The 15326-nt window shown below is 38.4% G+C and overlaps 1 protein-coding gene across 5 annotated transcripts in view; it reads left to right on the forward strand.

Moving 5' to 3' along the window:
- add1 (adducin 1 (alpha)) overlaps positions 1-15326 on the forward strand; it is a 40913-nt gene that overhangs the window by 6991 nt on the left and 18596 nt on the right. For all 5 annotated transcript variants that reach the window (XM_077233555.1, XM_077233558.1, XM_077233556.1 and 2 more), the window contains exons 2-10: positions 7705-7904; positions 9254-9416; positions 10685-10836; positions 10923-11003; positions 11144-11293; positions 12228-12371; positions 12481-12579; positions 13388-13561; positions 14880-15134. In XM_077233555.1, the coding sequence (XP_077089670.1) occupies positions 7710-7904; positions 9254-9416; positions 10685-10836; positions 10923-11003; positions 11144-11293; positions 12228-12371; positions 12481-12579; positions 13388-13561; positions 14880-15134 (1413 nt within the window). In that variant the 5' untranslated portion in view covers positions 7705-7709. The remainder of the gene's footprint in view (positions 1-7704; positions 7905-9253; positions 9417-10684; positions 10837-10922; positions 11004-11143; positions 11294-12227; positions 12372-12480; positions 12580-13387; positions 13562-14879; positions 15135-15326) is intronic.

Consider the following 15326-nt stretch of genomic DNA (forward strand, 5'->3'; position numbering starts at 1 on the left):
TTATTTATTAAAGAAACCTTATGCCTTATGATTGTGATATTCAGGTGAAAAATCTCATGGGTTTCTTGTTTCTTGCTCCGTTTGAGCATGCGTCAATCGTTATTGACCAATAGTAGCTTTATATGCATATCAATCACAGACATATATGTTCAACGCGTGAACGTAATCGCCAATCAGAGGTGTTTAAGGCGCTTAAAATGCTAGAGGGAAATGCTGGTATTGTCACATTTTTAGTTGACACATTGTTTTGGTTGAGTACTCGCGCATGACTGTAGACCAAACGCATAATATGCATGTGCATGACGTCAGCCATTTCACAAACTCATGTTTTTGTAGTTTACACAGAGACGAAAACTAAAAAGACTTGCACGTTGAACCCCGATTTCAAAAGTTAGCATTTTCACGCACCCCTTGTCATGTAAATGAACGGCCGAAGTGCTTAAAAGTTCTGTAAAGTCATGTAAACGCCCATTGATTGGCTGTTCAGTTTAGCGAAAAAAACAGCAAGAGCATTTCAAATATTTTTTCATAACATGAGTCGCATGGAATGAAAAAGTGATCAACATTGATATTTAAAATGGTAAGCAAGCGCTGCTTTATGGTTTGTATATCAGCAGTCCTTGACTGACCAGTATAGACTGTTGATACCTGCTGATATAGAGCGGTATTTCCTTACACGCCGGCGCAGAACAGCTGAAGTCTTTGCTGTGTGTTGAATCACAGCTTTTACATTTACTGGAGATCTTCTTTCCATGGTACAATTGTGTCTAGACCGATTCCTATGGTACTGTGATTCATTTAGGGATAAAAGCTTTGTTCGGTCCTAAAGGGTCACTGCATTTGTCTGCAACTAATGCCTAAAATCAATCAAAAGCACAGCGGAAAAACCAATCGCTGCACTAAGAGTTCAAGTTGGCTGTGGACTCTGGGAAAAACTGGAACTGAGCGGTTGGATTTTTAATGTTTGGTGTTGATAGTCACAGGATATTATCAGGAGTCCAAGATAATGAGAGTATTTTGGTTGAAACAGAGGCAGGAGTGGTTTCCAATAGAGCTGCGCGATACTGGGAAAATATGCGATGTTGTTGATTATTGCGATAACGATATTTCTTGAGATATAACATTTCCCTAGAGAAATGCTATTTTTATTAAGCTTTTTTTTTTAAATCATTTATATATGTAATGATCATACTAAAATAAACAGGTAATAGATATTCTAATCTTCAGAAGAATATCTCAGTTTTCTCATGAGGAGTTACACTTGCATCACTTTGATTAATGGTTGTCTGTGAGACTCTGTTATTGCTACTTGGCATTTTATTAGCAGTTTTGGTAGATTTGGGCTTGCACTTTTTGAAGTCTTCATTATAGCTCCCTGAGGGTGCGTTCCAGATGACTGTGGAGATAAGTTGTATTTCCTCTCGACCAGGCCACAATTTTTCGGCACGATTTAGACACCATCACTAATGTTCACATATCGCGTTTTTTGCGTGTGCAAATTCGTTATCTCAAATGTAGGTGAGGTGACCAGCGCGCTCAGAGAATTGGCACTGTCTTGTTACTTCCGGTTTCTGGACTGGCTGCAGTAACACGTCTCTGTCCATGCGTGGGTGCTCGCAGGCGAGTGCAGAATGAATGGGAGTCTATGGGGTTTCACCCCCAGAAATCCACTTTTCTCAGGATGTAATTTTTTGTCAAGTAATTTGAAAGTTGCATTCAAAAGGGGGGGCTAAGATAATGCACTCAGCTGAAAATTGCTTTAAGTTCACTTATCTGTTCTAAAAATCCGTTCAAAAATGTGATGACGTCACATAATAGCAGAATAGCAGAACAACGACCTAACCTGTAAGAAATCGAAAGGACATAAGTACTCGTTCATTCGACTTTTGGTCTATAATCTATATTGAACTTGCGGAATCAACAATAAAATCTACGTTGATTCACGTTCAATAAAAAATAAAATCTACGTTGATAATAGGAAGAGCCAAGACTCTCCATAGACGGACTCTGAAACATCTCAACTTTTCAGGATGCCGCAAGCGCACCGCAGGTCATGTGACAAAAAAAACCAATCAGTTTTAACCTTTCCGAAACAACATGGAAAGCTCGGCCGAACAGCTCATAGCTGTACAGGGCAGGTTTTTATTTCTCATCTTCATAAATATATCTAGTAGTAAAGCTAATGCAAGGGCTAGAAATCAATTAATCCTTTGCTGATACTTCCTCGTCATCATGGAGAGCGCAGTTCGTGGTTGCATAGCAATGACAGACGGCACGCGAGCGCAAGCGCTTTCCACACGTTTTTAGATGCGATATGTGAACGGCCCCTTACACAATGCATTTGTGACGAGTCCTCTCTCTTGAAGGCAAAATATTGCCATATTTCAGACGTTCAGTTCTTTTTAGGCACAAGTTCTTCCTTGTTGTCTTTTCCTCGCCTACTCGTTCCACTCCCGCCATTAGTTTTATTTTCCACTCTCTTCTCTGAGCCACTAGGTTCCCCTTCGGGCCGGACTAGCCAATAGCATAATAGCACCTACTGGGGAGGCGGGTATTAAGATAATAAGGCCTCATCTGATTGGTAAAATTTGGATAAACAACCAATGCATTTATAAAATAAATGCAATTTATCGCACCTCCCTACGATACGAATATCGCATATACTACTATCACGATAACAATATTTTTTTGATATATTGTGCAGCCCTAGTTTCCAATCATTGTCTGTACTCTGTGAGGGGTGTCATTGTATTTCCTTTCTCAGGAAGTGAAAGACAACATGCAGGAGAACTAGCGTTCTTTTATTCTCAGATTACGTTTAATTTGTGCTGAGCTCCCAGTGTTTATTCAGAATTATGCATGAAGAGAATTATGCATCTGTATCTGAACACGTCCGAGGCCTTTATGTGATCGCGCTGGAAACTGAAGCGTCTCTCGGTGTCTGTGCAGTTGCCATGGAGAAGAACACAGAAGGGCTGCTCTGTAATTCACATCGTGAAAGAGAGTGGGAGGAAACTCTGGAGAGATAGAGAGCGAGACAGATGCTGTGGTGTATTAAGCACTAATTCTAAAGGACGTTTGTTTTTCACATTTGAGTCATGGTTTGCTATAAATGCTGCTCCACATGGACTCGTCTCTGAGATTGAGTCACTTATAACATGCAACATGCGCAGGCCATCTTCTCAAACTTGTAATGAGAAGCGATTATAAACCCGCTGTTGTCAACAAAAGAGAAGCTGTAAGTGCTCCCTGTGGTTTTTGCAGAAAAATAAACGCTGAACTTAAATTTAGACAGTCATAAAATAATAGTATTGATTACAGTTGTACCGTAAAATAAAATTTATTTATTTATCCTAAATTCACATTTTTTTATTTTACAGTGAAATGTATACAATAGTAATATTTTGTTTCATATTTTTTCTTATTTTGTTTAATATTTTTAATATTAATAATAACAATTGTGCAGCCCTACTAACAACCACAGCAGTTTATCGCATTTCATCTGAAAAATCATGGTTCACTTCTTTTTTCTTTCTTTTTTTTTACAGTGAAATATTACAGCAGTAACTTCGTTTTGCACAATCTAGCAGTAACTTTGCACAATCGTTTCATATTTTTAATAAGAATTATTTTGCAGCCCTGCAGACAACGAACAGCAAAACCTGGAGTTTTTAAATCAAAGTTTAAATCAATTTTTATCAGAAAAATCACAATTAGATTTTTTCCTACATCCTTTTGCAGCCCTACCACATCTTCGTCCTGTCACTTTCTGTCCACCTTTAAAACAGTTGTAACTTTAATGAAGGCAAAAAAAAATGTTTAGTTATAGCTATTATTATATGTTGTCGTTCATTTTAACTCAGCAGCCATTAAGATGTAGAGAAACTATTTACATGTTTTAATTGTTCTGCTTCTGTAGTGATTGAACGCGCTCATTTAGGAGGTTTAAACTGAAATGAGGACGAATGGTCTGAGACTCCTGGTGTTTCTGCAGATTGAGAGCAGAGCATCTGTCAGGAGCTCAGGGTTTCATTACTCAATGCTGCAGTTATTTCCTGTGCTGGGGTGAAATGAGCAGCCTGTGCTTGTTGACTTCATGCTGTAATAATGTGTTACATTGGGCAGTTTGTCTTGTAGGTTCTGTAGCACCAGGTACATGTTAATGTGGTTCCTGTGCTTTGAAACATCAGCTTACAATCAGAAACAAAACCACTTAGATGACGTTAGACGATCGATAATGCTGAGTCAGACAGACTGACTCCCTTTGCCTTACAGTGTCATTGATTCTCCTGCAGATACTCGTGAGCATATCTACACGACACTAACGGCATTCTAATCAGAAATCTGAATGTATTTTAGAATTTTTATCTTGTTTTAATCTTAAAGTCTCCCTGTAGTCAATCATTTTACCCCTTAAAGGGTCACTTCACCCATTTGCATTAAGGTTTGTATTGTTAGAAACCCAGTCATATATTATAATGATGGTGGAATTTTGCTTGTTTTTTTTCTGAGATGGGAGAAAAAAGGATTTAAGTGTTTTACTTCCGTCCTATCGTGCCGTAAATATCGTCATTTTGCGTCACGATAGGACGGAAGATAAATTTCATTGCATATTAAGAAAACTACAGCCTTTAGCTCATTATTATTCAAGGGCGTGGGACCCACTCACCCCACCGGCCTATTACAGATCAGTGGGTGGGACTAAACCTGAAGAAACTAAACTATTAATCCGCCATCTTGCTTGGAAGACAGCAAGCTAAGCTAACAAGCGCTCAAGGAGTTAGATTTACCATAAAGCCTGAATTTACGACACACGATATGGAAGACGAGGATTTTGAAAATCTTTTGCTCGAAACTGATGTTCGTGGCTATTTATACGAGCCACAATATAGCGAAGAGCAGCTGAGGCTGATGGAGGAACAAGAGGCGGCGGCGGCTGCGGCAGCGGCCGCCGCAGGAGACCAGCCCGGCGCAGACGAGAAGCCCGGGCTTGCTCGCGCTGTAGCGAATTGGTGGTGCTCGTGCTGTAACTGTGCGCCTATGGACACCGAGCTAGAGTCTGTCTGCTGCAAAGAATCTCTAAGATGCCAATTCCTTCTAGAAGAAATGTCAGAGGCAGACACGGACATGGAGTGTTGTGTTGTGAACCATCCGAGTTTCGCACCGCATATGGACAGAGGCGTCCTAGATACTCTCCTACTCTCTCGGTAGGGCATGAAAACTTACTTTTGGACCTTTCCTTGAGGTGACTGAACATCCCGGTACCATACAATAGTTCACCATTTCAAAATAAATAGTAAGAAGGAATAAATCAAGAATGAGATCGCAAATGATTTTCAAACTCAAGTGGTAACTTTAGCTAGCGTAATGCATTCTCGTATAGGCGGGACTCCAAACTAATGCGCTATAAAGTTACTTTCTGTCATAACTCAGTCAAAAAGGCACCAAATTTGAAAATTTTGACAGATTTCGAATACATATATGACCCACTTTCAATGAAGATCAAGGTTTCCAGGGGTGAAATGCTCCTTTAAAACTCATCTTTGATGAATGAATTTGGATTTGGAATTGCAAAAATTCGGACACAAATTAAGACAAATACTGAAACTTGAGTCTTATATCTTTTTAATGACGTTTGCCTGATTATTTTTGTGATTCGTTTAACATTTATGACCTAAAAAAACTGTCAAATAGAAAATGTTTAGTTTAGCAACCTACATCTTATCTCGCACTTGAGCGACCGTAAACTGTAGCGCGTCGAGTGGCTCCTTTACTGTCTATGAGTCGTTCTGCTAAAATTCGCGCTGCGAACATAAAGCCCGCCTACTTTGATTTGATTGGTCATTTCAAATATTCTGACATTGACAAGCAGTGACACACCAATGAGGCTCAGATGAACACACACACACCCACCCTGTCTTCTGTTTGTTCTGACGTGCTTGGCGCCGCTGCGGAAGAACGCGCTGATAACAAGACTGAAGCGAACACGAAGGCTTATCACATATTTAAAGATTGAAAGGGAGAAAACAAAACAGAGTAACACGGCGGATATCGCTCACATAAATTTTTTTCACTACGTGGTTAAGTTGGCAGGCGTGTGTTGCTTAGGCGGCCGCCTTAGTTACAAAGTGCTGCGGGAAACCCTGATTTATCATAAGAGCAATTGCTACTGTCATCCTGATTTTTGAGTCTTATTTTCTGTGATATTAAACTGCATTATGTAGAGCTTAACTTGTTTTGATCCCAGAACATTACTCTGTGTGGCTGCTAATGATGATGTAGTTGCTGAGACAACAGCAGGATCTGTTTAGGAGCTCAATGCCCCCTTCAACAGTCCCAATGTCTTCTGTTCCCCTCCTGATCATCATGTTTGTCTTGACTCTTGACTCTGCTTAATGGACTGAGAAAGCACATTATGTCCAGAACACTCGATAGTAAACAGTCCGTTATAACCACTCGTACACTCCCGCTGTGCAGCATTCTGTCTCCTATGCCCTTTTAAAATGACTCTCAGTGGCTGAATCTCATGTCCGGATTATATTTCACTTAAAAAAAAAAAGGTAAATAATATGCACTGTGTTTTCCCCAAGGGGGGTGGTAGACCACATGGTGTAAATTTTTTGCAATCAAAAAGCATGTCTAATTAATTTAAAAAAATGAAACTTATAGAATTGTTAAACTTATACAACATCACCCCGACATCGACTACGTCTGACGTTCTCGACTGAAAGGGAATTTTGAGTTTCTGTGTGTTTGACATGACGAAAGTTTTTCTCAAATTAAGCCGTTAAATGCTCACAAAGTGACTTTCAGAGTGGATCCAGAGTCTGGAGATGAAGTTCATGCATTCGTGTCCTCATATAGATAAAAAAAACTGCGTGAGCATCACACGTGCTTCAGTGTGTGTGTGTGTGTGTGTGAGGTAAATGAAACTGCACGTCGTCTGCACCATTCATTCACACAGAACATGCTGGATTCAGATTTAAATGTCTTTTTGCGGTTTGAAAAAGCACTGTTAGGGGAAACACTGATGCATTTTGTTTAAAGATTCACTATGTAACTTTTGGGTCTCTAGTATGAAGGACTTTTTGGTGCAAATCAACTGAACGCCTGTGACAGTGAAATTTGTAGTTGTAGAGAATAGCCACACGTGTATCAGTAAATTTGAAGTCAGAAAAGTTTCAAGAGTTGCAAACTTGTAGACTTTTTTTTCTCTTCCACAAACACAACACAACAGTTACACCTTCTCAAATTCTTCATTGCAGGAGCACAAATCCTCTTCTACAAATCCCAAATTAAGAAACTCGTATGCTCACATTTTTGCAACAGTTGCTGCAGGGAATATGGTGCAAAACAGATTTAAACACCCGCATCAAAAAATGTGAAGTCACAGAGAAATTTTGCTCATCCGCAAATCCGTATCTGAATTCATCCGATGAGTTGCACACTTGTAGAATATTTTCTCACAAATATATTGTGTTTGTGCTGGAAAAAAAAAACAAGTACATAACTACAACTGCTTGAATCTGCTGCGACGAGTCTCAAACACTGTTTTTCGCTTTCAAGTGACAAGTTTCGTGCGCTCAGGAAAACACAATTTGGAAGATAAAATGCACTGTTACCAAATAAGTCCTAGAGTAGCTTTACACAATGGCGCATAGTTGAAGTATGCAAATTCCCCCTGAACTTTGACCTCTGTTGCAGGTGTGATGAACGGAGACTCAGGTGCAGGGGTGGTGACGGCCCCCCCTCCCACCAACCCCCCTCATAAGGAGCGTTATTTCGACCGTGTGGACGAGAGCAGCCCAGAGTACCAGAGAGAGAGGAACATGGCACCCGACCTGCGGCAGGACTTCAACATGATGGAGCAGCGGAAGAGAGTCTCTATGATCCTGCAGAGTCCAGTGAGAACACAACACACACTTGCAGAAATACCACGATAGCGCATGAGCATATACACTACTGCTCAAAAGTTTGGAGGTTTTCTTTAATGTTTTCGAATTAAGTCTCTTCTGTTCACTAAGATGATAAAAAATGCAGTAAAAACAGTCAAATTGAGAAATGTAAATTAAATTCCCATTTAAGTTTACCATTTAAATTTAAGCTGAATTTTCAGCATCATTACTCCAGTCTTCAGTGTCACATGATCCTTCAGAAATCCTTCTAACATGATAATAAATATTTCATGAGCATCAAATCATTATCAATGTTGAAAGCCGTTAGGCTGCTTCATATTTCTGGTGGTGTCCATACAGTTCATTCAGCTCTCAATAAACCCCCTCGTGACTGATTTCTTAATATGCCGCGCAATCGTGTGTGTGTGTGTGTATGTGTAAGCACAGAGGGGATTCTGTTTATGCAAGCGGACAGTCAACGGAAGAATAAAGATGCTCTTTATCCAGGCAGAAATTCAGGGAGTGAAGGAAAGGCAGCTGATTTTCAGCTCTCATGCTTTTCAGGCCAAGTACCATCTTCGATCAAGTAGTCGCTGTCAATGTTCCCTCTAATATTCTTCAGCATTGAGCAAATATCTTTAAGTCAAGATCAAGTACATTTCCTATGGTTCGAAGGTGCTTAACTTTAGATGCTCACCTCTGGGAAATGGAGCATCTCAGGCAAATAAAAATGTCAAAAAACGACAGTATTGCAAGTTTTGAGATTCCAGGTAGCAGATCAAGAACCATTTAGTGTGTAACTCGTCCCGTACTGTTTGTGCTACAGACACGAATGATTCCTCGAGTCATATATAGAATTGGACCGTATAATTGTGTGTGTGTGTGTGAAGGCTGTGAAGACCTCATGGACACCTCAACAAACTCGTCTCCATACCGGCGTGATGACTCCGACCCCTAACCAGATGAACTGGATAATTATCGTGAAAGTTCTGATCCAATCTGACTTCTGACCTACTATGCCGCCTAAATCATAATCATACACTGTTCGTTCGTTGGCCAAAGGAGGACTGGCCCCCTGACTGAGCCTGGGTTCTCCCAAGGATTTTTTCTCCATTCTGTCACTGATGGAGTTTTGGTTCCTTGCCATTGTCGCCTTTTTTCGCCTTTATTCGCCATTGGCTTTTGGCTTGCTTAGTTGGGGACATTTAACATTTAATTTTGAATTTAACAATACTATTACAACTTTACTTTCCTGTTATCTCTGTAAAGCTGCTTTGAAACAATTTGTATTGTAAAAAGCGCTATATAAATAAAGGTGACTTAACTTGACTTGACTTGTGTGTTCTCCTGTGTTTCAGGTGTTCTGTGATGAGCTGGAGTCTCTGATCCAGGATCAGATGAAGAAGGGGAAAACCCCGACCAGTTTGCTTGCCCTGCAGCAGATCGCTGACTTCATGACCACCAGCGTTCCCACCATGTACCCCGCCGCCCCGCAGGGAGGCATGGCTGCCCTCAACATGAGTGAGTGTGTGTGTGTGTTTGTGGGGGAATCAACAGCGTTAAGCCACGGTCACTCTAGACTTTGAGCGTGCAAACTTTCTACGGGCACTGCAACGATCATGATATATCACATCACACTCATGACGTCTTTTTTTTTTTTTATAAACATAAATCCAACATTAACAAATTAATAATGAATCCAAAAAGCTAAAATATACAATCTGCTCCACTTTACTGTCATGCCTTGACGTATCGACCTTCTATTCATTTATATACTTGTATAATTTTTATTCATATTTTTATTCATTTTGTTGTGTCTGTAATTTGATAGTTTTTTAAAATATGTATATTTCATTTTTATTATTTATATTTTTAGTAACTTTAGTACTTAATACTTAGTAGTAATATTTTTAAACAATTTTTATATTTTTTATTTTTATTTGTTATTTTTAGTCATTTTGTGTCATTTTTTTAATTGGTTTTTATTATGTAATTATTTTCAGTTTGTCATTTTCGTACTTAGTACTAATATTTAAAGCATTTTTTTATTTTAATATTTTCTGTTTTTATTTTAATTTTAGTTGGGTTTAGTAATTTTGTGTTTTTGTCATTTGTATAATTTTTTAATTTGTTTTTTGTTTTGTTTTTGGGACAAACTTTTCCAATTAATTAATGTATTTAATTCAGACGCTTTTACCTAAAACGATTTTATACAGTCAAATATTAGCATAATATGGAAGCTTGTTTCCGCCATTGAATAAAAGATAAAAGGTAATTGCGACTTTTTATCTCACCATTCTGATTTTTTTTTTCTCTGAATTGCGAGTTTATATCTCAAGTTTATTAACAAAAAGTTGCAATTATCTTTTAAATTGTTTTATTCCGTTGCGGAAAAAAGCTTCCATAGCATTATTAGCATAAAGAGATGGTGCAAAATGTATTTTTTTTATTTAGTGTTTTTGTCATTTGTATTATTTAATTTGTTTTTTGTTTTGTTTTTCAATTCTAGTACTTTTTAGTTAGTTAAGCTAAATGAAAATTAGAGAAATGATGCCTTGGCAAATAACTTTTGTTTAATTTCAGTTAATGTTTATTTTAGTTCAAGTAAAGAAAATGTTTTTTTTTTAATGCTTTTAGTTTGAATTAATGATAACCCTGGTGTTCCACACTGAAAGTAAAATGCTACTTTAAACATCAACTTCAGTGTTTTAAAGAACTCTACACCTATATATGTTTATGTATTAATGGCAGAACAGTCCTAACGTACGTGTGTGTGTGTGTGTGTGTAGGTTTGGGGATGGTGACTCCAGTCAATGACCTGAGAGGTTCAGACTCCATCGCTTATGAGAAAGGAGAGAAGCTCTTGCGCTGTAAACTCGCTGCGTTTTACCGCCTGGCCGACCTCTTCGGCTGGTCTCAGCTCATCTACAACCACCTGACTGTGAGTGTGTCACAAATGTATACTTACAACACATCTCATGACGTTTGATATGTGGTAATACAATTTAAACCTCTCTGTCTCTTCAGGTCCGGCTGAACACTGAACAGGAGCGTTTTCTGATTGTCCCGTTCGGTCTTCTGTTCAGTGAAGTCACGGCCTCCAGTCTGGTAACCCTGCCCTTGTTTTACCTCAATCATCTGATTGCTTACTGATATTATTATTATTAAATAGTGTATTACCTGTAGGAAAATAATTAGAGTAGCCAGCAGTTGTAACTTGTATTTAGCAGCATTATATGTGTCCTCAGGTGAAGATCAACCTTCAGGGTGAGATCGTAGACCGAGGCAGCACGAATCTGGGCGTAAACCAGGCTGGCTTCACCCTCCACTCCGCCATCTACGCGGCCCGGCCCGACATCAAGTGCATAGTGCATATTCACACGCCCGCTGGCGCCGCGGTACGAGCCGGTTCATGACAAACTCAACAATCATCTCACAATAAACGTCTGGGTCACACTTTCTGTTAGATGTCTTTAACTACTGTGTACATGCATTGAAAAATGTGTTAGCTACATTGTATTTAGTGTGTTCATGTTGTATTGCAAAACACTTGATGTGGGATACTGGTATGGTTAGGGCAGGTTTGGTGGTACGGGTAAGTTTAAGGATGGGTTAAGGGCTAAGGGAAGGGTCAACAGTGTAATTATAGATGTCATTACAGAATTTAATTAGGTATTTTTTTAAATGTAAGTACAACATGTAAACAATTAGTGCATTTATCAAATGATTCATTTAAATGTTTGAACATGGTAGTTAAAGACGCTTAATAAAAAGTGGGACCAACTTTCCAATTAATTAATTAAATTAAGACCCTCTTACCTAAAACGATTTTATACAGTCAATATTAGCATAATATGGAATTTTGTTTCGGTCATTGAATAAAAGATAAAAGTTAATTGTGACTTTTTATCTCACAATTCTGATTTTCTTTTTCTCTGAATTGCAAGTTTATTAAAAAAATTTGCTGCAATTATCTTTTAAATTGTTTTATTCCATGGCGGAAACCAGCTTCCATAGCATTATTAGCATAAAGAGATTTTTTAATGAAGAATTAAAATGAAGAATTACATGCATTTCATTCATTTTTATTTACAAATTGCAGCATTTTTACATAGTATTTGATCATTTAATTTTGAATTTTGTTGTATTTGGATGTGTTTCACGTCCCATTTCGTTAAATAAATATTGCAAAATGCATTTATTCAAGAATTAATTATTTTATGCACTCATTTCATTGCAATATTTCATGATAAATTTATTTCATGGTATATTTATTTAAATTTTAACTGTTATATACCTTCATATTATTAATTTAAATAATTGGACCTCCAGGTGTCTGCTATGAAATGTGGTCTTCTGCCCATTTCACCCGAAGCTCTGGCGCTGGGCGAGGTGGCGTACCACGATTACCACGGTATCCTGGTGGACGAGGAGGAGAACGTCCTCATACAGAAGAACCTGGGTCCCAAGAGCAAGGTACCATATATACACCGAGATTAAACCGCTATATCAATTTCTGTCCGACTATAATCCTGAGCTCTATCTGGTTTTATGTTGTGTAAATGAAATAATTGCTTGTGTTCAGGTGTTGATTTTGAGGAATCACGGTCTGGTGTCTGTTGGAGAAACCGTTGAAGAGGCGTTTTACTACATTCACAACCTGGTCACAGCCTGTGAGATTCAGGTATCCATCAGTTTAGCGTCTTTAATGTGTGAAATTATTGTGTTTCCAGCAGGGCTTTTACCCTGAAAAGCTTGCCATAATATAGTCATACATTTTTTTTTTGTGTGTGTATCATATTTGATACAGCAGGCTTGTATGGCACAAGTCGTCTAATTTAGTGACCATATTGAGAGAGAGAAAAAACAGCTCAATTTTATATGGCCCAACCTGAGTAAATATATGTAATTTGTTGCAGATGCTGATATTTATTGAACAAAAAGATGATTCTTTGGCTTGTAATGTAAATTAATGAGATCTTTATAACAGCAAACTACTTGCATGACATTTTATATATACAAGTAAGATATATATATATTTAGTAAGATGATATTTAAGTGCTTAGTTTCAAATCTCTGTAGTTTTAAAACACATAATGCTGTGAAATATAATGATGATTGAGCGATAAACAAATAAACCCTCCTCAAAATCCTGATGATCATATTTGATACTAAAAATGATGTATGGATCATCAAGTAAACCAAAGTTTCTTCAGTCCATTAAGTGTTCATCTTGTAATATTACTAACAATATCGAAGTTATTATTTTGTTTACTGTATAAAAATCACAGCAAAAAGGCACGTGAGCCACAAGCAGGAAATTATACTAAAGGCCTTTTACCTGCTAGAAAACGGCTAAACTATTTAATCAGACAACAGAAGGAATGTAGTAGATTGTGTGCAACAGGTTTTACAGCAAAGCTTTGATCACCTTAGTTGATGCACTAAGCTTTATAGGGTTAAATGTCCATTTTTCCGGTCTGAATTTCCAGGTCCGCACCCTGGCCAGTGCGGGCGGTCCTGATAACCTGGTTATGTTGGACCCAAGCAAGTATAAATCTCGCCCACGCCACCTGGAGCCGGCTGGAGACGGGTCGAGCTCGCACCCGAAGTGGCAGATCGGGGAGCAGGAGTTTGAGGCCTTGATGAGGATGCTGGATAATCTGGTAAGCGACAGAACAAACACTGTTATTTTTTTTATCATTTTTTTATTCATTTATTTATTTTTCTTTGGTTTTTAATGGTTTTTAAAACACAATAATGGTACCAGGATCTCTAGACAGCATTCATTAACTTATATGGTGTTTTCCGCCAAAGTTAAAGCTCAAGGGTTTATCTTCCTACAAGTGAAGAAATTAGTAAAAAAAAATTTTTTTTAATTATTTTACTTCAAAATTCAATAGGGAAATTGCAATACTTTTGACTGTGTTGTTTTACAATATATGTTATTGTCCATAGTCTCACAAAAAACTCTGTATAGAGCAATATATATTATATAGCAAATCTTTGCTGCGTGGTTGTTTATATAGTTGCAAAATGTAAACTGTATTATTGCACAGCTCTATATAAAGTTGGACATATATTAAATCCAACTTTATCTGAATACATGCAGTACACGTACATAAAGCTATTTATGTATGTTCAACTTTATCTCCATACATACAGTATATACTCATGTTAAGCGATATATAACATAATAAATCTAAACTGCTTGATTGTTTATCATTGCAAAATTTACTCATGTTAAGCGATATATAATATAATAAATCTCAACTGCTTGATTGTTTATCATTGCAAAATTTAAAGTCCCCCTGTAGTCAATAGTTTTATCCCTTAAAACTAATTTTTAATCACCAAAATTACATATTTAAATGTTTTTTTCCTTGTAAAAGATTTATTCATGCCTTAAAATATCTTAAATGTAACTCCACTTCCCTCATTTAGTGCATGTGCGGTTCTATGAATATGCAAATGAGCCCCGCCTCTAATCACACACTCAGCTCAGAGATCCACTCGTTGACGATCACACGTTGATCTGATTGGTTACAAGGTAGTTTGTGTATCGTCCGAAACACCAGCGATTTCAAACCGTGTTTTTGAGACTGTCTTTGGTTCACTGCAGTTTTAAGGACAAAATACTCAGCAATGCTGTCGAATTATGAATTTACACATGGTTTGTCTTAAAGCATATTAAAAACACCACATAGACACATAAACAACATTAAAAACTTGATTTTCACCGCAGGGGGACTTTTACTATATTATCGGCCGACTCTAATCTGCTAAATGCAACTGAGGTGGATCAGAGTTATACATGAATTTTGAACAATACCTTGTAATGTTGACTACTGTGGAATATATCATTCTTCTCTCTTTTTCTCTTTCTTTTTCTCTCTCTCTCTATCTCTATCTCTCTCTCTACCTCTATCTCTCTCTATATCTCTCTCTCTCTCTCTCTCTCTCTCTCTCGCTCCCCATCCACAGGGCTACAGGACCGGTTATCCGTACCGTTGCCCGGCACTGCGTGATAAAGCTAAAAAGTACAGTGACGTTGAGATTCCCGCTTCAGCCACAGGCTACTCATACGCAGAGGACAGTGACTCGGGTGCGCGCTCCCCATTAAAGCACAGCTTTCAGCGGCAGCAGCGGGACAAGACTCGTTGGCTAGCCGCCGCGCGGCCCGACGAGTCTGCAGAGGAAGGCCAGGACGGCAGCGGTAGCCCCAAGGCGAAGACTAAGGTGTGGACGAACATAACACACGATCACGTGAAACCCTTGCTGCAGTCTCTCTCGTCCGGTGTCTGCGTGCCAAGCTGTATTACCAACTGCTTGGTCTGTGCCAACCTTATTGTTCATAGTTTAGAAACGTACTGCTACAGAGCTAGAGAGGGCGGCTGGTTAGCACCCCGACACCAGGGCAAAAAACACCCC

The sequence above is a fragment of the Siphateles boraxobius genome, unplaced genomic scaffold (genome assembly GCF_051911475.1).
Source record: "Siphateles boraxobius isolate OS27281-9 unplaced genomic scaffold, OSU_SipBor_1 18, whole genome shotgun sequence".
NCBI lineage: Eukaryota > Metazoa > Chordata > Actinopteri > Cypriniformes > Leuciscidae > Siphateles > Siphateles boraxobius.